This window comes from Leptonychotes weddellii, chromosome 4, assembly GCF_054177405.1.
Source record: "Leptonychotes weddellii isolate Sample4059 chromosome 4, ASM5417740v2, whole genome shotgun sequence".
Classification (NCBI taxonomy): Eukaryota; Metazoa; Chordata; class Mammalia; order Carnivora; family Phocidae; genus Leptonychotes; species Leptonychotes weddellii.
Window position 1 is genome coordinate 26,724,931 of NC_138372.1, and position 22,638 is coordinate 26,747,568.

The 22,638-nt window shown below is 50.5% G+C and overlaps 3 protein-coding genes across 9 annotated transcripts; 2 read left to right on the forward strand and 1 right to left on the reverse strand.

Moving 5' to 3' along the window:
* YRDC (yrdC N6-threonylcarbamoyltransferase domain containing) lies at window positions 1-19,999 on the reverse strand. 5 transcript variants are annotated; one of them, XM_006739810.3, is made up of 5 exons: window positions 19,608-19,999; window positions 18,924-19,038; window positions 18,680-18,799; window positions 17,468-17,610; window positions 15,988-17,138 (listed from the first exon to the last, which is right to left on the reverse strand). In XM_006739810.3, the coding sequence occupies exons 1-5, from the start codon at window positions 19,997-19,999 to the stop codon at window positions 17,078-17,080; spliced, it is 831 nt and encodes a 276-aa protein (XP_006739873.2). In that variant the 3' UTR covers window positions 15,988-17,077. The 5 variants fall into 5 exon arrangements, with proteins under 5 accessions (XP_081674252.1, XP_006739873.2, XP_081674249.1 ...); XM_081818123.1 differs by lacking the exon at window positions 15,988-17,138 and adding an exon at window positions 17,145-17,275; XM_081818126.1 differs by lacking the exons at window positions 15,988-17,138; window positions 17,468-17,610 and adding an exon at window positions 1-210.
* Window positions 10,021-15,558, forward strand: MANEAL (mannosidase endo-alpha like). Its single transcript, XM_081818122.1, has 4 exons — window positions 10,021-10,634; window positions 11,837-11,946; window positions 12,816-12,892; window positions 14,006-15,558. The coding sequence occupies exons 1-4, from the start codon at window positions 10,085-10,087 to the stop codon at window positions 14,640-14,642; spliced, it is 1,374 nt and encodes a 457-aa protein (XP_081674248.1). The 5' UTR covers window positions 10,021-10,084; the 3' UTR covers window positions 14,643-15,558.
* Window positions 19,993-21,276, forward strand: C4H1orf122 (chromosome 4 C1orf122 homolog). Of its 3 annotated transcripts, none has more exons than XM_081818129.1 (3): window positions 19,993-20,125; window positions 20,351-20,583; window positions 20,803-21,276. In XM_081818129.1, exons 2-3 carry the CDS (start codon window positions 20,505-20,507, stop codon window positions 21,036-21,038), a joined length of 315 nt encoding a protein of 104 aa, XP_081674255.1. In that variant the 5' UTR covers window positions 19,993-20,125; window positions 20,351-20,504; the 3' UTR covers window positions 21,039-21,276. The 3 variants fall into 3 exon arrangements, with proteins under 3 accessions (XP_081674255.1, XP_081674254.1, XP_006746153.1); XM_081818128.1 differs by having other exon boundaries at window positions 20,125-20,258; XM_006746090.2 differs by having other exon boundaries at window positions 20,125-20,258; window positions 20,351-20,552.
* Window positions 21,277-22,638: the final 1,362 nt, after the last annotated feature.

Consider the following 22,638-nt stretch of genomic DNA (forward strand, 5'->3'; position numbering starts at 1 on the left):
TTTCTTTCCTTCCAACAATAGTACTTACAGTGGGTTCATTTATCTTGAAATGGAGGGCAACCGTAGCAGCAGACCTCAATCTGTGGTACATATCAAGCAATTCAACTTTTTCTTATAACGTCATGGCTTTGCTTCTGGGGAGCACTTCCGGCATCACTAGTGGCATTTTACATGGGTCCCCTGGTGATAGTCAAAGTTTACGATATTGCCCTAAACACAAAAAATACACAAGAACCATGAGAGATCACTTTTTACTGCAATACCCAATCTACTGGAGAGACTAATTTCTCACTCAGAGATGAGTAGCATCAATCACATGTTGCTTTTTGAAACTTGAAGTGGAGTCGACACACAATGTTACATCTGTTTCAGGTGTACAACATAGCAATTCCACAACTTATGCTGTGCTCACAAGTGTAGCTACCATCCATCACCACACAACGCTGTTACAATACTGTTGACTAGGGCGCCTGGGTGGCTCAGTTGGTTAAGCGACTGCCTTCGGCTCAGGTCATGATCCTGGAGTCCTGGGATCGAGTCCCGCATCAGGCTCCCTGCTCGGCAGGGAGCCTGCTTCTCCCTCTGACCCTCCCCCCTCTCATGTGCTCTCTCTTAAATAAATAAATAAAATCTTTAAAAAAAAAACAATACTATTGACTATATTCCCTATACTGTACCTTTCATCCCCTTGACTTATTCATTCCATACCTGGAAGCCTCTATCTCCCACTCCCCTTTACCCATTTTACCCATCCCCACACCTCTTTCTCCTTTGGCAACCACCAGTTTATTCTCTGATCACATGCTGTTTTAAGCAGATACTAGCAACACTTGAACTCACTGCAATAGCAACAGGAGGCAACTACAAAATTATTGGGGTAGTACAGTATGCACTACAGTTTATTTTATGCCGTTATGATTTATATGGCGTCTTTACTTTTGTTTACATTTCTCTGGTGCCATATATGCTCTGTAAGTGTGTGAGTGAGTTTTGATAAGTTTTAACTTTTTTTTTTTAAAGATTTTTTTTTAAATTTATTTGACAGAGAGAGAGAGAACAAGCAGGCAGAGAGGCAGGCAGAGGGAGAGGGAGAAGCAGGCTCCGCACTGAGCAGGGAGCCTGATGCGGGGCTTGATCCCGGGACCCTGGGATCATGACCTGAGCCGAAGGCAGCTGCTCAACCGACTGAGCCACCCAGGTGCCCTGATAAGTTTTAACTTTTTAAAAAGATTTTATTTATTCATTTGAGAGAGAGAGAGCCCACAAATGGGGGGAGGAGCAGAGGGAGAAGGAGGGGGAAAAAGTCTCAAGCAGATGGGGCGCCTGGGTGGCTCAGCCGGTTAAGTGGCCGACTCTTGATTTCAGCTCAGGTCATGATCTCAGGGTCCTGGGATCAAGTCCCACGATGTGCTCCATGCTCGGGGGGAGTCTGCCCCGAGATTCTCTCCCTCTGCCCCTCCTCCCACTTGCACACTCGCTCTCTTTCTCTGTAAAATAAATAAATAAATCTTAAAAAAAAAAAATCTCAAGTAGACTGTACCCTGAGATCATGACCCAAGCTGAAACCAAGAGTCAGTCACCCAACTGAGTCACCCAGGAACCCCAAGTTTAATTTTTATAATAGATGTGTGTATATCTTATGGTAATAAATGATAAAATACACTAATATCTATATACGTTTTATGAATACATGACATACCCAACTTTTAATTTTTTTGATATGTCTAAGCTATGCAGTTTGTCTGTGAGTTTTTTCAAATGGGCACAAATCTCCAAAAAGTTTTCCAGTATATTTATTGGGGGAAAAATCCATGTATAAATGGACCTATGCAGCTCAAACCCTGTTGTTCAAGAGTCAACTGTAATGTCCTTTATTGATGTATGACATTACTTGAAAATTGTGTGAAAAATTCTTCTTCTACCTTCCCAGTAATTTCTCAGTTGTTTTATCTTTAAAATAGCATCTATCTGGGGCACCTGGCTGGCTCAGTTGGTAGAGCCTGTGACTCTTGATCTTGGGGTTGTGAGTTCAAGCCCCATGTTGGGTGTAGAAATTATTTAAAAAAAAAATAAGATCTTAAAACAAAAATAAAACAAAATAGCATCTATCCATTTCTCTCTGTGTGTCTGTTTCTGTCCCTGTCTCTCTCCTTTGCTCTCTTCTTTCCCTTGTCTCCCACATAGCATCTTCCTTAGCTTATTCAAAACTCCTGGAAGAGGTACTATGGTGATCCAGAGTTAAAAGAAACAGCTGTGGGGCGCCTTGGTAGCTCAGTCGTTAAGCGTCTGCCTTTGGCTCAGGTCATGATCCCAGGGTCCTGGGATCAAGCCCCGCATGGGGCTCCCTGCTCAGCGGGAAGCCTGCTTCTCCCTCTCCCACTCCCTCTGCTTGTGTTCCTGCTCTCGCTATCTCTCTTTCTGTCAAATAAATAAATAAAATCTTAAAAAAAAAAAAAAGAAACAGCTGTATCCTTTCATATAATATGGTTTCCACTATAGACCATAGACAACAATTCAAATACAGTCCCTTCCTCACTCCTTACCCCCCAAACATTTATATTAATAGGAGGAGGCTGCATGGTTTCACAAAAGGATTGTGGCAAAATTGGAAGACCAAACAATGAGTTAGGATTTACACCCTCAGATGAGGGCAGTAATTTTGTTTTGGAGCCCTCTGAGATAAGAAATGGAGTCAACATACATCACTCCACAATAGGACAGTGGTCAGGGACAACATCCAAAACACTGCAACTGAAAAGGACATCAGAGGGGCGCCTGGGTGGCTCAGTCGTTAAGCATCTGCCTTCGGCTCAGGTCATGATCCCAGGGTCCTGGGATCGAGCCCCACATCGGGCTCCCTGCTCAGCGGGAAGCCTGCTTCTCCCTCTCCCACTCCACTGCTTGGGTTCCTGCTCTCGCTATCTCTCTCTCTACCAAATAAATAAATAAAATCTTAAAAGAAAAGAAAAGGACATCAGAGCTCCACTAGTCCATCTGCCCATTCTACAGATGAGGAACCTGAGGCCCAGAGAGGGAAAAACATTTGCCTGGGTCCAAGAAAACTACTGCAAAGCTTAGACTAGAACCTGGGCATCCTGATTAAAAGTTTCAAGCCTATCTGTTTGGTCAAAGTTGGTTGGAAGGACAGTGTATTACTTTTCTATGCTGTACTAACAAATTACCACAAACTTGGCATCTTAAAAGAATACATATAATAATACCTCACATTTTCTATGGGTCAGTTCTGGGCACAACTTAGATGGGTCCTTTGCTCAGGGTCTAACAGCCAGCAATCAAGGTGTTAGCTAGGCTGCATTCTCATCAAAGGCTCAACTAGGGAAGAATTTGCTTCCAGGCTCATTCACTTTGTGGGCAGAATTCATTTCCTTATGACCGTAGGACTGAGTAGGCTGGATTTTTGGTGGCTGTTGGTTGGAGGCTGCCCACAACTCCTTGCCATATGAGCTTCCCAAAGTGGCTGCTCACTTCATCAAGCCTATAAGAATCTATCACCTCAGGGGCACCCAGTCCTTCTGTTAAGGGCCTTTTTCATGAGTAAGTCAGAATAATCTCCCTTTCAATTAACTCAGACTCAACTTATCTGGGACCTTACTTACATCTACAGAATTTCTCACTTTTGCTATATTCTACTGGTTAGCAGCAAGTCACAGGTTCCACCCACACGCAGGGGGAGGGGATTTCAGAAGGACATGCACACCAGGGAACAGGGATCACGGGGACTATGCTAGGGTCTATCTGCCACAGACAGAAATATTTAAATCTACTCAAGTGAAGGAGAGAGGACTTATTAGGTGGATGGAAATATCTACCAAGAATGAACTGGATGACCTGGTGGCAAACGAAGCAGGTCTGAAAGCTGCCAGATACTGAGGCAGCTGATTTCTCCTTAAAAACAAACAAAAAGTCTTTTGCTTCCTCTCTCTTCCTCTTTCCTCCTGAGGTCAAATGATCTCTGGTTTCTTTGTCTTGTAGCATAGTTGCTGCATTTTCCTTTTTGTAGACAGACTGCTCACCTCAGCCTACTCATGGCATCTGCTCTTAAACTCCTGGTCTCCTCATGATGTTGGCTTTTCATGGTCTACCTGGCTTCTCATGTCTACTCTGGCTTCTGCTGTGTCCTTGAGCCTGCATGACCTTTTAACTTGCCTCCTCCACAGCTAATTTTGGTGAATTCTTGGGGAGGAATAATTGTCTAGCTTGGGTCAGACGTCTGTTACTGGTCCAAAAGCCATGATCATGGGAACAAAATGGCCACTTAAGCAGGTGTGTGAATGAGCAGGCACTCCAATTCATGTCTTTTATTTAATTCCATTGCACTAAACTGGGCAGCAGCAAATGAAGATGCCTCTTCTTGCCAGAGGCCTCCACCTGCCCCAGTAGCTGCTCTGGTCACTGCAGCATTATATGCAAACTCCACCAAGGCATGAAGCTGACCTGCCTCGTTCACTGTTGTATGTTCAGTACCTAGAACTATGCCAGGACTTTGAACTTGCTGCTCTCTCTGCCTGGAACTCTCTTCCTCCAAATGTCGGCATGGTTTCCTTCCTCTCTCCCTTCGGGTCACCCTTGCAGTGAGGTCTTCCCTGACCAACCTATAAAAATTACAAAACGTCTCCACCCCAGCCCTCCTCCCCCCACCCGGGCTTGCTTTTCTCTACAACCCTTATCATCATCTGACCACTCTGTCTTATTCACTGATTGATAGACATCCTCATATGGGAACTGTGTAGAAGACAGTATTCAAAGGATTTCTATAACTGTGTTGGAGAGTTTAGGAGAAACAACTAATAAAGATATAGAAAACAAATAATGGGAAAAAGGGGAATTATTAACTCCAGGAGAAACAAGAATTATACAAGAAAGGAAATATAATCATAGTTCACATTTGGCTCAATAGTGGAAAGTATTATAGAATATAATGTATCTACTAGTGATTTAACCTAAAATAATGACACAGCCACAGAAGAAAGCTGGGACTGGGTTGTATATCAGGATGTCTATCAATTTCAGTCATTCCCTGGACAAACCTGCCCTAGGGTATCTTTCCACTCCTCTGGGGGCAGACTGCTCTTTGGACTTGCACAGTTGTCACCCTGGGGCTCCCCAAAGCTTTTCTTCTGTCTTAGATTTCTTTTTTGCCAGATCCCAAGTTTCCCCTCACCTTTTAAAATTTACCTTCTCATTATATCCTTTGGTGGCTTCCTAAGAAATGGAGCATAGGAGAAAAAAAAAAAACCTGAGACCTTGGATACATAAAAATGTCTTTATTCTCCCCTCACACTTGTTAAATTGATTATAGAATTCTAGGTTCAAAGTTATTCTCCCTCAGAAGTTTGGAGGTAATTCTCCCCTGTCTTCTGGCTCCCAGGGCTATTCTAATTCTACATCCTTGGGGGGCATGTCACTTCTTTTTTCTTCCTAAAAGAAAAAAATAAGACAGCCATTTCCTCTTCTGCATCTGGATATTGTCAGGTGGGAATGTGATGCTGGGAATTGCTTCCATCCTTTTTCAGCCATGAGGGGAAGGCCAAAGAAACCACAGATAAGATGATATGATGCCCCGGTGTCTCTGAACCACTGGGTTTAACCATCTCTAAAACCAGCCTATCTAAAGACTTCTCAGAATGTGGGGTCATAAGCTCACTATACTTTAAGTACGAAAGTGTGGTCTGAGGCCACCAGAATGAGCACCACCTGAGATCTTATTAGAAATGAAAAAGAAAGAAAAAGAAATGCAGAATCTCAGGCCTCACTCCGGACCCACTGAATCAGGATCTGCATCTTAACAAAATCCCCAAAGGACTGATATGATGTTCAAATTGGAGAAGCACTGCTTTTAGCCAAATTTAGCTATCTCCCTTCTTATCTAGAGCCCAACGCGTTCTGAGAGTGGGTGTAACGGACAACCTTGAAGCCACAAGTCACAAGCCCTTGGCTCACTTTGATTCCAGCAACAGTTTCCGAGGTAAGAAGATTTCTGAAGCTGTCCCTGCCCCTGAGACTCTTGTCCTTGGGCTATTCCTCCAAATACTAATAGAGTTACTGCTGCGAAGGGACTTTGCAGTTGGGATTAAGGTTACTACTAATCAGTTGGCCTTAAAACAGAGAAATTAAAAAAAATTTAAAAAACACAAAAAACAGAGAAATTATCCTGGCGTATCCAACAGGGTCTGATGTATTACACAAGCTCTTCCGAGTAGAAGAGGAAGTCAGAGAGATTCAGTGTGTGAGGGCTGAGCCTGACGTTGCTGGCTTTGAAAATGGAGGAAGGCAGCCACAAATCAAGAAATGCAGGCAGCCTTTTTCTTGAAGGTGAGAAAGACCCTCCTCACCTGACAGCCAGCAAGGAAGTGGGAACTTCAGTTCTACAATTCCATAGAACTGAGGTTCTATGCCAACCATCTGGGATTCGGATCCATTCCTAAAGCCTCCACAAAGGAGCAGAGTCCTGCCAACACTTTGATTTTGGTCTTGTGAGACTAAGCAGAAAACCAGCTGTGCCTGGACTTCTGGCTTACAGAAATTGTGAGATAGTACACTTTCCTGCTGTTTTAAGCTGCTAAGTCTGTTTTTTCTGGATGGTACAGTTAGGAGGGACAGTTCTGCTAAGCCCGGACTTACCTCTACCTGGCAGCATCCCACTTCAAACCTACGATGTGTCTGTCTGTCTTTATGCCTGCCTCAGGACCTTCTCTGACATCACAGGAGCCTACCTGGCACAAAGGAGACCAGAAGGGTGAGGAAGTTAACAGCCCTAAGGAAAACACTCAACCCGTGGATGATGGGGGCCAGGAGATAATTGCTTTAGCTTTAACCTTGTAATTCTGGGAGGCATTTGTACACTTCTTAGAAGGCAGACTCAAAGTCCCATTAGCCGTAGCAGAAACCTCCATAATGTACCCTTCACTCGTTTGCCTCTTGTTTTTTTGTCCCATTCTCCTCGATTCCTTGCTCTTGCTTCCTCTGATTACCTTCCAAATGCCTGCCCTTCTCCCAAGTCCCTTTATCAATCTCTACTTGAGATTGACAGGCAACCGGTAAAGTCGACTCCATGAACTCATCTTGCTCAGAATGAAAGATTAATTTACTGGAAGATTATTTCAGTGTTTCACACCAAAACCAGGCCTCAAGGAAAACCAAGATCAGGGATCCAATACCACTAAGTTCCTCTCTGTTCCTTGTTCCTTCCCTAATGGTATTACTTTTAGAGAAAAAGATGGAATCTACCCTCAGCAACAGAGAGAAAAATCCCAGAGAAGGATTGTAATTGATGACCCTTGGGTTGGTGTCTGTGATTGGTACAATGGGAAACGGCACTCTCATTGGTTCCTTGTGGGTCAGGGTTCTAGCCCTGGATCAAAGTATGGCTGGGCGGTAATGTCAGGGCCTCCAGGCCAGGGGAAGCCACCATTATATTGCAGGGCATTTCCAGAAGTAGGGGAATGACTGAGAGATGGGGAAAGCTCCACTAGTTTTCTAAAACCATTGACATCCACTCTCACTTCTCTTAACTGATGTGGGAAACAAAGGCAGAAGGAAATGTAGATAAAATTAAATGTCCTTATAACCTGCAGCCCATTGACAAATACTTGAAATAGGCAGATTATAACATTCCTCCAGGATCCTGCAAGTCTTCTTTAGCATATGAAAGTCCTTTTGGAACTTCCCTTATCTTTACTTCCCCAACCCCAACGTATATAATCACTGCACCTCACAATCCCAGGGCAGCTGGGAGCAGCAGGGAGCAGCTCTTTCTGCCCACGGGTCCTGTCCCTGTGCTTTAATAAAACCACCATTTTGCACCAAAGACATCTCAAGAATTCTTTCTTGGCTGCCGGTTCTGGACTCCACCAACACACAACAACATTCCAAAAAAAAAAAAAAAACCCAGGGGCGCCTGGGTGGCTCAGTTGGTTGGGCGACTGCCTTCGGCTCAGGTCATGGTCCGGGAGTCCCGGGATCGAGTCCCGCATCAGGCTCCCTGCTCAGCAGGGAGTCTGCTTCTCCCTCTGACCCTCCTCCCTCTCATGCTCTCTGTCTCTCATTCTCTCTGTCTCAAATAAATAAATAAAATCTTTAAAAAAAAAAAAAAACCCAAAAACCAAAAACTACATCACTACTTCCTCTTTCCTGATTCTTCCTCAGCTTCCCTCACATGCTGTCCTTCCTCTGCCCAATGCATAAATGCTGGTGTTCCTGAAAGTTCCATCCTTATTCTTTTTCTCTTCCCATTCTTATTCATTTCGAGTCATCTAATTCCACGGTAGACATCATGGCCTTCTCCCCAACATTTAATCCTCTCCAAACATTTAATCTAATCTAGTCATGGTAGTTCCATCCCCCTTGGCAACAATTTGTTTGGGATGAACAGGACTTAGTCAGATTAGACGGGTGAGATTTAAGGAGAAGCTTGCTTAGGACTTCTGGGAAAGAGAAATCAGTCTTACTGTTGCCTGCTGGATGGGAAAGGGGAGCATGCTGCCTCAGTTGCCCCCAGCAGTCATTCTGTGATATGAGGGGAGCCAGCTTCGGTATGAAGTCAATGGTGGGCACAGTAGAGCAGTGAGACGGAAGCGTCTCAGGTTCCTAATTGTTCTGAATTGGTGAGCCAGGGTCTGCCCTACCATTGGATTTCCTGCATTGTGAGATGATACATTTCCAAACTGCATAAACCAGTTTGAATCAGGTGCCTGCTGCTTGGAGATGCCAGCATCCTACTTAATTCACACTCACTACTATGAATTCTCTCAAACTCGCTTTCTTGGGCTCCAGACCTACCCACATTTCCCAACTTTGCTCCTCCTCTTCCTGGGTTTCCTATGATTCTTTCACATAAGAAAGAAGAATCCGGTGCCTACTATTATGCCAAGCTCTGTCGTAGAAACTGCAGCTAGAGCAGTTGCTGAAACAAGATTGCTGTCCTCATGGACCAGTGAAGGAGGCAGACAATAAACAAAACTATTTTCTGAATAAATGAAATAACGAATAATGCGGAGTAGGAACTCAGTGTTGAGTGAAAAAGTTATCATTGCCTAGAGAATATCAGCCCAGAGACTGGTATTCACGCAGCAGAGAGCCCTGGGAACTGTCAGACCCTGCTCTTGCAGCCCCCCTTGGAATCTAGAAGGGTAAATAACGACCCAGGGCCAGCCCTCTGGAGCTGAGTCCAGAAAGAATGCGAACATGGACTGAGTGCTAATTTTGTCAGGCCCTCTATAAAGTGACTTTGGGTAACTATCTCATATAGTCCTCAACCGATTCTAGGAGTTCGTGCAAGGACAAACAGTCTGGCCAGTGACAAGAGCTCCCTCCAGCCAGTCCTGACCCTTGGTTTTAGGCCGGGTCCGTGTGACTTTGTGCAAGTCACGGTCTCCCTCGTCTTTCCACGCTCTAGCCAGTGTCTGTAGCGTCTGATCCCTGGGGGTTCCCCGGCGCCCCAAGCTTCAGAGGCTGCCTGGGGTGGGAGAGGGGGTCCGAGGGATGGGGGCCGAATGCAAAGAAGGGAGGTCACTGAGATGAGTACAGAGGCTGTCAGTGAAGTCAGTAAAGAGGGATGAGTGGGTAAGGAGATCCTGGGAGAGAGAGACGGACACTGACAGTCGCATTCTTCCCCACCCTGCCCTCTGCTCCCACACACCGTTGACCACCGCTGCCCCGACCTTCTCCTGGCTCCGGAAGGAGGGCATTCCCTTTCCTCCACTGGGTGCCTCTACGCCACTGGTCCGGGCCGAAAGGCGACAAATGCTCCCCGAGCCACACAGCTTGACTAGGCCCTTGCTCCTTTGCCCGGGAACTCGCAGTTCTGCTACTCTTCGCCTCTCCTCTCGTCCACTCCCCCCTCGGCTCCTGACCACTTGGTCTGCGCCATCTGCATTCGCTGTGTGCCGGGCCCGCCCGCACTGCGGGGGAGAGGCGGGGAGCCGCCCACGCCGCGCTCGGCGCTCGGCGTCGCCGTCTCCCTGGGACGCGCGCGGGCTCTGCGGCGCGCGGGAGCCAGGCGGGCAGCCATGGCGCGGCGCGCGGGGAGGTAGCCGGGCGGGCAGCGGGGAGCGCAGGGGCCGCCATGGCCCGGCGGCGGCGCCGCGCCTGCATCGGGCTGTTCCTGGTGCTGCTCTTCGCCTTCGGCACCCTCATGGGCCTGCGCACGCTCAAGGCTCCAGACGGACTCCCGGCGCTGGGCCCGGGCCTGGAGCTGGCGCCCTTTGAGCGACGCCCGGAGGGAGCCCCCGCGCCCGCCGCCCGGGCCCCAGCCGCCCCCGCCGCGCCACCCCCGCCGCCGCCGCCGCCCCGCACCGCTGGCCCGGGCAGTCCCCCGGGCCCGGCTGCCGCGGAGGCCGAGCCCGCCCCCGGGCAGAGTCTGCGCGTCTACTCGGACCTGCACGCCTTCTACTACTCCTGGTACGGGAGCCCGCGGCGCGAGGGCCACTACATTCACTGGGACCACGTCATGGTGCCTCACTGGGACCCCAAGATCTCGGCCAGCTATCCCCGCGGCCGCCATAGTCCTCCCGACGACTTGGGCTCCAGCTTCTACCCGGAGCTGGGGCCCTACAGCTCCCGGGACCCCGAGGTGCTGCGGGAGCACATGACCCAGCTCAAGGAAGCCGCCATCGGTGAGTTCCCCCCACCCCCGGGCGGCCCTGTTCCCCAGCCTCACCCTTCCTCAGTTTCCACACCCCAGCTCCTGCTGGTCCTGTCACCGGGCCTCTGATCCCACTCACCCTTCCGCCTAGCTTCTTACTCCCTCCCTTCTATTTTCATTCAGCGCTTACCGCGCGGCGCCGCCCCCCAACTCCTGGTATTGACTTCCCCATCTCTGCCATCTGACCCCTCACAGCAGGGCCCTTTCATAGGGCGGAGCTGCCGGGAGGGCCAGTGGAAGAAGGCATTTGCTCCGAGCTGTCCCAAGTAGGGACAGCAGGGAGAAGGAGAAAGTCTTCACGTCTCTTGGGCTTCTAGGCTTGGTAAGTGAGGACTGGGCATCCTGGCCCTGCAGGAGTGGAGTTCAGAGGAGCCACGCCTGGGATGGCCAATGCTTTCACACCAGATACAAGATAGGGCACCAACCCTTCCAGTTTTTGCTGGCTGCAGGAAGGAAAGTTTGCCCATGTTGGACCCTGCTGTTTGCAGTAGGGGGGCAGGAGCTTTTCTTCAAGTACTCTGCTTGCAAAGAGGTCCCTGGGAGCCTCTTTTGTAGGCAGGCTCGGGTGGGGAGGCTCACTTCTTTCGGATTGTGTCACTGAATTCTCCTGGAGTTTAGAACACATTTCAATTTATCTAGAGATGGTTAGTGAATGGGGAGAGGGGTTGAATGACAGAGACAATGGTGGGAGGTATTCACAGATAAATAACACAGAGGCTACCCCTCAGGATTTTACGAGACAAATGTTATTTCCCTCGGGAAGCATCAGATGACCTCTGCGTGGGGCTCTTATCCCTGCGGGACCTTAGAGGGGCCCCTCTTCTCCAGAGAGAGGACTGTGGCTTCCAGATGGGTGTGGCATTATCCACTATTTCCTTTTGTTCTACTTCTTGCGGATGCAAGCGGAAGTCTGAGTCCTCCTGGCTTTTCTCAGGCTCCTTTCCTGCCTGGTGCGCAAAGGTTCCCGCAGCCGCGGCGCTTCAGCACCGCGGGCGTGGACAGCTCCGGGACGCTAGGCTCTGGCATCTGATCCGCAGGAAGTGAACCTGGCCGGAGCCTCGCTCAAGGTTTCATTCAGAAACCATTTTGCAGTTGGAGACGGTTTGGGAGGAAACGCATCTCTGTTGCGGGGGTACTGTGTGCCTCTGAAGTAGCTACTGTGTTGTGTCTCAGGCGTCCTGGTCCTGTCCTGGTACCCACCTGGCATGGCTGATGATAACGGGGAACCCTCAGACGACCTGGTACCCGCCATTCTCGATACCGCCCATCAGTACAACATCCAGGTGAGTGTCCAAAGAAGAGGTCAGGTGCTCTTTGGCCCATTCTGGAGATTTCCCCTTCTCTGCCCACAGGGTTAGTTTTTGGCTTTAGCCCAGGTATGGCAAATACACAGCAAGTGGTATGTGTGTGTGGGGGGGGGGGGGTGAGGTTCTAATAAATAGCACCTGTCACTGTTATTTTCTTGAATTCTGGGGGGAAAATTGGGAAAACTAAATATAGGAGAAAGGGAAGATTGAATAAGTATCACTGTGATAGATTTAGGTTGCAGACCCTGACTCTGGATAGAGAGTAGGCAAGGGCCAAACGGGCCCAGAAACCAAACGTCTCAGATCCCTAGTGGGAGGCAGTGCTGGGCCTCTAGGAGTAAAGTACAGGCAGGCGGGTGCACTTTCAAGAGGAATGATGGAGCGGAGCTAAGCATGTCCAGTTACTTTCCCCAAATGAACCAAATAAGTCATTCCCCTCTCCTGTGGTGACGGAAGAGAAACAGCAGAGAGGAGCCCCACCCCGTTCCTGAGCCCATCACCGACATGTTTAACAGATCAGAGCACCTCTGCCTGACAGCTTCCGCAAACTTCTTCCCATGGTTTCAGACAGCTAGTGCCAATCACGTGGAGCTGGCACATAAGCTCAGACCTATTAGCCATCCAGTGACATCCCATCAGAATGATTCCCAGATGCCCTGCTGTGGGAGGTGGCCAGCCTTCTTGGCACTCTTTTTCTGACCCCTAAGGGCAGTGGCTGCTTTTATCTCTGTTATGCCCACTGTTGCCAGGACTCCTCCTCCAAGCCCCAGTGGAAACATGAGCCTTATAGGTTGTGGCCCCTGGGCAGCTACTCACCTGACCAGTACCTCCTCTGTTTGTGGCAGGTGGCCTTCCATATCCAACCCTACAAGGGCCGGGATGACATCACTCTGCATGACAACATCAAGTACATCATTGACAAGTAAGGCTGCTGTGGGGCCTGGATCTCAATGGGGATCAGAAAAGGGGAGGGGATAGATTTAGAGGGGTAGGTCGAGAGACACCAGGGCAGAATGCCAGTGTCCTCAGCAGCTACTTCCTAGTATTACAGTACTAGGCTTGGAGTCAGCAATCTGGGTTTGAATTTCAGTTCCGCAGCCTCCAATCTGTGATCTGTTGCAAGCCTCTTAACCTTGGAGTCTTGTGAGAGTCAGAGGAGTTAATATATGGGAGAGTGGCTTGTACTGTGCTTGCAGGTTTCATCCACTCACTCAAAAAGTACTTGAGTGCCTTCAGGTGTCCGGGCACTGTCCTCAGCCCCGGGTGTACAGTCATGGGTAGGACTGGCGAGGTTTACATTCTAACGTGTGGCCGCAGTGAGGCGGACAATAGTTACACATGAAAAGTCACATAGTGACCCATGCGATTAGAAAGTGATAAAGAATAGAGCAGGGTATTATGTTAGAGCACGCCTGAGAATGGGTGCTAGACTTCAGAACCGGTGGTCAAGGGAGCCTCTCTGAGGAGAGGACGTGTGAGCTAACACCTGAAGGAAGAGTCAGCTCTGCAAAGATCTGGGGCAGGCAGAAAATTCCACGCAGAGGGCTGTCAGATCCAAAGGCTCATGACGGGACAAGCTTGACAGCAGAATAAGAGGTCCATGTAGCTGGTGTGTGGAGATGGGGTAATAGAAGGGGTGGAGGTGGGCAGGGCCAGATCAAGTTGGAGGGGCCTTGCAGGTCTCAGTCAGGAGCAAGCAGATCTGGTTCATGCCTTAGATAGTGGATCACAGGGAGCCAGAAGCAGGACCCTGGAGACGGGTTAGCTGGCTGCTTCCGTCCCAATGGAGGAGGGGGGGTGGTGTGGTGTGGGACAAGGAAGTGAGGCTTGAATGGAGGGAGGCTGAGGCTGGGGAGATGTGGGTGGGAACTAGGTTCTTGCTCAAGGGCATGAGGAGTGCAAGCGTGGGGACAGGCTGGATCCCAAATTGCACTTGGGCATCAGGAACGATCTGGCCCGTGGCTTGTCCTACAGCTGTGCTGGCTGCCCCCCTCCTCGGCCGCCAGCTCAGGTTCTTCTCCCTCCCGCTCCTCAGGTATGGCTCCCATGGTGCATTTTACCGCTATAAGAACAGCATGGGTAAGAGCCTCCCACTCTTTTATATCTACGACTCATACCTGACATCCCCTGAAGCCTGGGCCTACCTCCTGACACCCAACGGGCCCCACTCGATCCGCAACACCCCCTACGATGGGGTCTTCATCGCACTGCTGGTGGAGGAGGGCCACACCCACGACATCCTGGCTGCTGGGTTTGATGGCATGTATACCTACTTTGCTTCCAACGGTTTCTCCTTCGGCTCCTCCCATCAGAACTGGAAGGCTGTGAAGAGCTTTTGTGATGCCCACAACCTCATGTTCATCCCCAGTGTGGGGCCTGGCTACATTGACACCAGCATCCGGCCCTGGAACAACCACAATACTCGGAACAGGGTCAATGGCAAGTACTATGAGACAGCCCTGCAGGCAGCCCTGACCGTGAGGCCCGAGATCGTCTCCATCACGTCTTTCAATGAGTGGCACGAGGGCACCCAGATCGAGAAGGCCATCCCCAAGAAGACGCCAACGCGGCTGTATTTGGACTACCTGCCTCACCAGCCCAGCCTGTACCTGGAGCTGACTCGCCGCTGGGCAGAGCACTTCATCAAAGAGAAGGAGCAGTGGCTGATGTGAGGAGCTGGGGCCATGAGGTGCCAATGTCCTGGCCTCCCCGGAAGGTGTCACCGTGTGGGGCTCAGCTGAGGTTGGAGGCACTCACTGGTCCCCCAGTCAGCAGCGGGGCGCCTCTGGGTGGGCCATCGAGCCTGGGCCCAGGTGGAACAAAGCTTGTTCCTCAGGCATGTGGGGCCGGGGGGCTCTGCAGGGACAGGAAGTGAGGCAGGGTTCCAGAGAGGGCCCCAGAGAGGCCGGCAGGTGACTGGACTCGGCCCAGGGCCACTCCACATCCTGTCGTAACACTTTAAAATGATCCCTTTGAGCTTGGAACTCAGCAGGTTGGTGTTGCGTAGCAGTCCCCAGGTCACTGCTGTTAGGAGGGGTCAGGGCTCTGGGCAAGCACGTGCCCTGCTGCCTCTTCAGCCTTCTTCTTCTTCTGTCTTCTCCAAGTGAGGGAATCACATTTGAAACTTCCCAAGAGGGAAATTCTAGGTTTAAGCCCTTCCCAGTAGACTCCTGAACACAACAATCAGGAAATAACCCTGAGCCTTCGTACACTCATTCAACACATACTGACAGAGCACCTAATATGTGCTAGAGACTTCACATGGAAAGGTTCCTTTCTTCCAGAAGCTTACAGGATCCAGCTTTCCTTATTTGGCGTGGCCTTGTAGCTAGTGCCTGAGCACAGTTTTTCCTTTTTTTGCAGTTTTCTCCAATGCTGAGAGTTTTGGGTTTTTTTTTTTTTTCCTCTTAAGAAAATACCTCTTGTGCTCCAGAGCCCACATTTCCGCAGATGACCATCTAGCTCCAGGGAGAGGACCAGGACATCCTCCCTCCCTTTAGCTGCCTAAACCGAATGAGGCCCACTCAGTAGAGCCATTTTCAGTGCTACTGTGATTTCTATTAATTAAATATGACATGGTCTTCTCAAGTAAGCATTCCTTTTGCTCTCTTCAAGCCTTCCTGAACTCTGAGCCCTCCCTCAAATGCTGTGACAAACTGACACGTAAGATGGGCTGGCCAGTGTCAGCACAATGAAGAGTGAGTTTGCTTCAGAAACCAGGAGTGTAATCAAGATTTTTAGTGGAGATATTTAACAGTGCTTATTTACAAATAAACGAGTATACTCGTTGTGGGGGCCCTTAAAGCAGGCCCTGGAACACCTTGGCAAGATTTAGGAGCTACTTGGAAATATGTGCATTACTTTATGGGCTCAAGTCTGAATCCCGGTTGTGGGAATGGGGTGCAAGGCAGGAGGGGAGGAAGTGGGGCCTATGGATTACTATGGGACCCCCAGCTCCAGTGAGGTGATGGGCACTGGATGCCACGATGGACAGAGCAGATCAGGAGCACAGCGCTGGACAGTGACCCGCAGTACTTTACAGAAGGGAGAAACACGGAGGCTTCATTTCACACATACACGGTTTGAAAAATACTAAAAGCATGGCAAGCTCGGGGCCAGGAGCAGTAAGTCTCATTCATTGCAGCTTGATGAGTTCTTTCGAAGGCTAAACTATAGCAAGAGCCATAAAGATGTTCATACACTTTGACCCTGTAATCCTACCCCTGAGGAAATAATTCAAAGGAAGAAAAATAAACTACAAAACATTTCCTATTAAAGAAAAACAAGGTTCAAATAGTCAAGAATAATTCTGTTTAACACTTGGTATACATATGAATAAAGGCTTTGAGTACACACTGGATTCAAATAAAGGTATTACAGGCGTAACTCATTATAATTTATTTTACAAAAAAAAGCTACTAGCTGAAAAGAACAGTGGAGATTTGTTTTCCAGTATTCTTTGATTTGGACTTCCCTACCCCTGCCCCTTGCCAACTGAGCTCACTTCTCACCATTAGTCCAAAATGCTGACTTCTCTCCACCAGGCCTTCTGGCACACCACACCACCGGCCTCTCCAGTTCAGAGAAAATAGTGTCGGGCCTGTGGCTCAACAGTCTTTATCCTACTATGGTTCCAGCTTCAGGTGCCTAAGTACATGCCTTTGGTCACTGGAGACTTTTAAACAGCACCAGCTGGTGCTCTGGCTGATTTGGACCTTAAATGCCACTACCCGCCAGACAGGGGGCTCCAACTGGATTCCGAATCTGTTCCTGAAATTATTTTTCAAAAAAGATTTTTGAAAAAGAAACTTATTAGAACAAGGCCATCTTAGGAATGTTCTCAAAGTCTCTATGTCAGCTTTTGGCTGATATTTAAAATTACAGATAATAAATATGACCTCCCCATCAGGTGTGAGACGAAACCAGCAGCTTCTGGGGCTTGGTCTACAGTGTTCAAAAAAAGGCAGTGCCTTAAAGAGTCAGACTAGTGACGTCGCAGCCCCAGTGGCCTCTGTCAATGAGGCCTTGCCAGTCCCCAGCGGACAGACACACAGTGTCCAGCACCAGTCCTCGGGCCCTCCCCTCTTCCTGAGATGCAGAAGCAGGATCAGTGCGAGGGGAGCAGCCCGTACTTCTGCTGGAGGATGGCTGCAGTACTCTCCAGGGCACTGAGGAAGAAATGGAGGCAGTTCAAGTTTGACTTCTCAAAGCCGCGAGCCCACCAGAGTCTGGTGATCAGCGACCTCTAAACCCTCTGGTCTTAACTCTGCTCTCTTCACCAAACCTGTGATGAATCCTTTGAAACCTCAAAAAGCCAGCAAACACCAGCAAACTTAGTGCCCCTCCATCCGTGCCCCTCCATCCACCACTTCTCCAAACCTGCCCACCCTGCTCAGGACAAGAGAGGAGTGCCAATCTTCATTCGGTTAAGGCTTTTTTTTTTGCACCTTCCAACCTTCCTCAAATTCTATCCCCATGCCACAGCAAAGAGACTCACCAGCCTGGACGAATGATGTCAAACTTTCCAGGTACAGACAAATCAACCACAGTTGAGCCCAGGCGATACTCGGGGCTCTGGCCATCCCCAATTGGTCCCCCATCAATGACCAGGGACAACTGAGGCCAGAGGTCCTGGAACTCCTGGAGGAGAGGGAGAGGAAGCAGGGACACTAGCCCTGGCATCTACAGTGATGTCATACTGCACACAGCCCTCATAAGGAGACGAAGACCGCACACTTCTAAAACAGGAGGCATCTTCCTCGAAGCAGGGAAAGGAACCTCATTCAGTTAAGGTCAGTTAGCACCTAGGACATGGCATCCTATGAAGTTTGGAGCCACCCCAGGTTAGCACCTCAAGTAACACCTATCTAGAGCTTAAACAAAATCTTGCTGTGCCAAGAGGAGATTCCACACAGTACTTCTGTTGGGGACATATAGGTCCAGTGGCTGGAGTCCTAGGTGGATGTCCAAAGATGTAGGCTCAACCTTGAACTTTCGCCTAGATTTCTATGTCACCGCATGCAAATTACTTCATCCAGGGCATCTCCTGGATCTCAGGAGAATTCTGGGTAAGGGTAGGGAGAGGAAGATAGGGTGGACTCGGCACTTGCATGCCACCAGCACTCAATCCTTGGGCTATGGGAAGGATACTGCCTCTGAAATCCGTGGCCTGAACTGTTAACTGGGTTAGAGCATCGCCCGCTCTCTCCACCACCACCACTCATGACAACCCTGCAGTGGTGGCTAGGCCTGGGCATTTGGGATGGAGGAGCCTAACCACCAGTTACTGCACTGGATGGGTCAAATGTTTGCTGACAAGAATACGCCTACCCCCAATGTTTTGGGGGCTCTTAACTTTCGTTACAGCACTGTTATAAAGACTTACTGCCTAACTATATTTTCAAATAGCTACCACCACAAAAAGGGGGGAAAAAACTACATTTACCATGATGTTTCTTATTAAAAAGACAACAGGAAGAAAACACCAGTTCTCCCCCCTTACCTCTCAAGCTTTTTAATTAAACCTTTCCAAGATTCTTTAATTTGGATCCCCCCCCAACCCACCCCTGCCAACCGGACAGACTTCCCACCATCAGACTAAATGGGTGAGCCTCCTGCAAGGCATTCCAGTGAACCAGCAACCCTACTGATTCAGAGGAAACTGCGTCTGGCCTGGTGATGTTTCTGGGGGGAGGACTGGGTAACTTACCTCGACATTCAGAGAACTAGCCTGGGAGCTAAGGTTGGCACTGGTGAGAGCGACTGGTCCCCCGAACACCTGGACCAAATCCTGTATGAAAGCATGGTCAGGAATCCGGATGCCTACAAGCTATGAGGCAAGGGGAAAGGGGATAGTCAGAAAGGTTGGAAGGGATGGGGAATGGCTCTAGCCTGGATCCTAGTGAAAGCCAGAGGGCAGGAGTGTGGGGGACACAAGAGAAAATCTGACTCACAGGAGTAAAGGGGTTCAGGTCCTTATTGAGCTCCTCCGAGCGTTCCAACACCAGGGTCACTGGTCCTGGTAGTAAGTCTTTCAGGAGTCCCTCAGGTACCCTCACATGGCAGTACCTGGAAAACAGGGCACAAATCCATCCAAGAATGAAGGGTCGCTGCTGGTCCTATTCCAGTCGGTAGTCAGATCTAGAAAAGGGGACCCTGGTGACTACAATGGGATCTGTCTTCCCTCTTCACCTCCCTAAGAGTTTGAGAAGGGAGGCTCCAGAGGAACACCCTCGGCTTGGAGCCCACATGCTTCTGGTCCCCGAGACTACAACAGCTGCACCGTTATCACGCTCCGTGTTTCATTTTCTTCCAGGCATCCCCTACTAAATTCAGCTATCGCGTTTGTTTCCTTCGTTGTTGTTGTTTTTAAACCGTGGGAGTCCCGACCCCCTCCTCTCATTATCACAAAAACGCCAGGAGAATAGGAACCCTGCCTGCCTCGTTCATCGCTGCGCCCCAGCATCTCGTTCAGGGACTGGAAGACGTTAAGTGCTCGATACACATTTCCAGTTCCGGATTCCTGGGTGAGCCTGGACAAGCCCCTCCCGCTCTCTGCGCCTCAGTCTCCCAAGCCTGTCACCGGAAGCCCCTCCCGCGGTGCCGCCCCCAGCGGGGCCGGGTCGGGGCGGCCTCACCTGTAGACGTCGGCCACGCGGCCCAGGCAGACGGCCAGCGGCTTGGCCTCGCTGCGGCCCTTGAGGCGGTACACAGCGCCCAGTGCCGCCGAGCAGCTCGCCGAACAGGCCAGGCCGTACAGCGTGTCGGTTGGGACGGCCACCACGGCGCCGGCGCGCAGCTCGGCCACGGCGGCCCGCAGCGCCTCGGTCCAGCCGGCGCGCTCCGGGCTTGCGGCCCGCACGGCCCCGCTCCCCGGGAGCCGCAACAGCCGGGCCCCCGGCGCCGCCGGAGCGGGGCTCGGCGGGCGGAGGAGGCGGCCCCTCCGGGCGGAGCCCCCCGGCCCCTCGCTCAACCCCACGCTGGCAGCCACCGCGGCCCTCAGCCCCCTGCACGGACGCGCCGGAGACATCCGCCCGGCTCCGCTTCCGGGAGGAAGTGACGCGCCCAGTCAGCTTCCGGCCGGGGAGGCTCGGCCCCACCTCCGCGCCGGGCAACTTAAAGGGACCGCGACCCCCAGGAGGATTGAAGGAGACCGGTGGGGACGGGGCGGGGCGAAGCTTTGCGGAGCCCTAGCGCAGCGCTGGGGAGGGGGGCGGCCGAAAGGGGGTTGGTGGTCGGGCCGCGCAGGCGGAGATGGAATGGGGCCCGGGCTCAGACTGGTCACGGGGGTGAGAGGGGACCCGTCGGGGCGGGGGGAAGGGGCTCGGACCCCGCGCGAGCGCCGGCCCTGACCGTGTGTGTGTCGCTCTCTCCCGGGCAGGGAGGCTGCCGGCGTGGACCGTGGGAAGGCGGGGCTGGGGCTCGGCGGGAGGCCACCCCCGCAGCCGCCCCGGGATGAGCGCGCCCAGCAGCTGCTGGACGCGGTGGAGCAGCGGCAGCGGCAGCTCCTGGACACCATCGCCTCCTGCGAGGAGATGCTACGGCAGCTGGGCCGCCGGCGCCCGGAGCCGGCTGGTGGCGGGGTTAGTGCCCACCCCGGGCTGGGCCTGGGAGGTGGGGACTGCCCCGTGGTTGAACTTGCTAAGCCCTAGCTTCCCCGGGAGGGTGGACGTGTCCCCACCGCCTCACCGCCCCCCACCCCCAACCTCCCTTCATCTGGGCGAGAGGCTTTGAAAAAGTTAAGTGCTATCCGAATGCCAAGTGGCCATATCCTTGCGGGGCCTAATCCAAGGCCTTTCTCCCCGCCTCACTTTTCCTTTCTGTTCCAACCAGAACGTCTCAGCCAAACCCGGAGCACCTCCCCAAACAGCTGTCTCCGCCAGAGGTGGCTTTCCAAAGGATGCTGGCGATGGAGCTGCGGAGCCCTGACCATCCCTGATGGGCGCCCTGACTTCTCTCCATCCCGGGGCTGGTGGCTGGACTCGGAACAACTCCCTTCAATAAAGGGGCCAGTCTTCACTGGCAGTGGCTGGTACTTGGCTCTCAGCCTGGGATGGCAGCTCTGCTAGCAGCTGGGTTCACTCCCACCTCATCCTGGCTGAAGACAGTGCTGAGCTTTGAAATGTAGCCAAGGAATACCCAGTCTGATTACCCGGATTTGGGCAGACCAGCAGTGCTCTCCAGAGTGGTCTGGCCTGCTTTGGGGGATCCAGGTGGTGTTACATGTCCATTTCATGCTCTGGGGGCTCCTAGCCCCACAAAACACTTTTAGCAGAGCCTTGATTAAAAGGAAACCTGCAGACTCTCCTGGTGACTGACCTTTCCTTTCTGTCCCCTAAGACTTAGCTGGGGAGGGGAGGTGGGCTAAGTAGTGGAAAATCGTCAACCATGGGTAGGTTTGGAAAGAAATGCCACAGATACTACCAGATTTAAATAAGCATTTAATTAGGATTTCATTAGTATTTAATATTGCTTTTTCAATTCCAAAAAGTTAAATTTTCACTTCTTAACAGATATTTTAAAGTACAATATTAAGTTTATACAAAATGAGCAATTAAGCAAACACCATTATTTCACATTCTTCAAAAATACAAATTCATATTTACTCTTTTTTGGGTTTGGAGGTTTCTTCCTTTGGAAGTACTGAACCTGTAACGTTTTCATATCGCTCAGTGGAAGTCCGTTGTTCCCATGTTTCACACTTCAATAAATTTGATAGGCTTTCACATAATCCAAATAAAACCATTTGAGATTTAAAAAACTGTCACCAAGACCTCTGGCCAATGACTACTAGTGTGTGTCAAAAAAGAAGGTTCTCCGTGGGTCTTGCCTTTCCTGGCCAGAAGACGTGAGCCAGAGATTCAGCAAAAACCTGTTTCCAGCCACCTTCCCCAAAAGGGACCAGGAGGAGTTGACAGGGAAAGGTAACAGCCACCTTGAACTCTGACCTCCCCACCCCCATATTCTCCAAAACACAACAAAGGATGTAGATTGTTGAATCAAAGGCGCCCTGGGGAGGCCTAAGGACTTGAGAGAAGGGCAAGAGAGGCCTCTGACTTGGCACCACTTCGAGGATAACAAGGATATTGCAAAAAACACCCCTGGGTTTTGGTGAAAAAAGTTTTTATGAAAAATTTTCCCCTAAGAAAAAAGAGTAGAAACTGCATTGAGCTGAGAAAGTGACACTACATTATCACCCAATTTTTGGCCCAGCAGGCACACCACCAAAAGGGCAGTGTGTGGTTTTAAACTTTGCTTCCAGTAAAAAAAGCTTGTACTATGTACACATTGACATAAGATCCAGTTTAATTTGCATTTTTCAGTGCAGACTGAGAAGCCCTCTGGAACAGGAGTAACAGTGAGAAATGCCCAAAGAGTGATCATCAGCTTCCCCAAAGGGCGTGAGAGGAAACGTGAGAGGACCCTCTCCCTGTCCCCCCAAAATATGCAAGAGGAAACAGGCTAAACTGACTACCAACCAGAAATATGCAAAATTCCGTTTTGTCGCCTCCCCCCACCCCCAATATTAGGGAATGGACAATTTCCCATCTATGTCACAGCGGGACTATTTGCATATTGATCTGTGGAAATCCTTCTGCTTTGGCTGAAGTGTTATTTCAAAACTTCTCTATTCTACAGTAGCCTGAGAATTGGAAGATAAAATGGCGG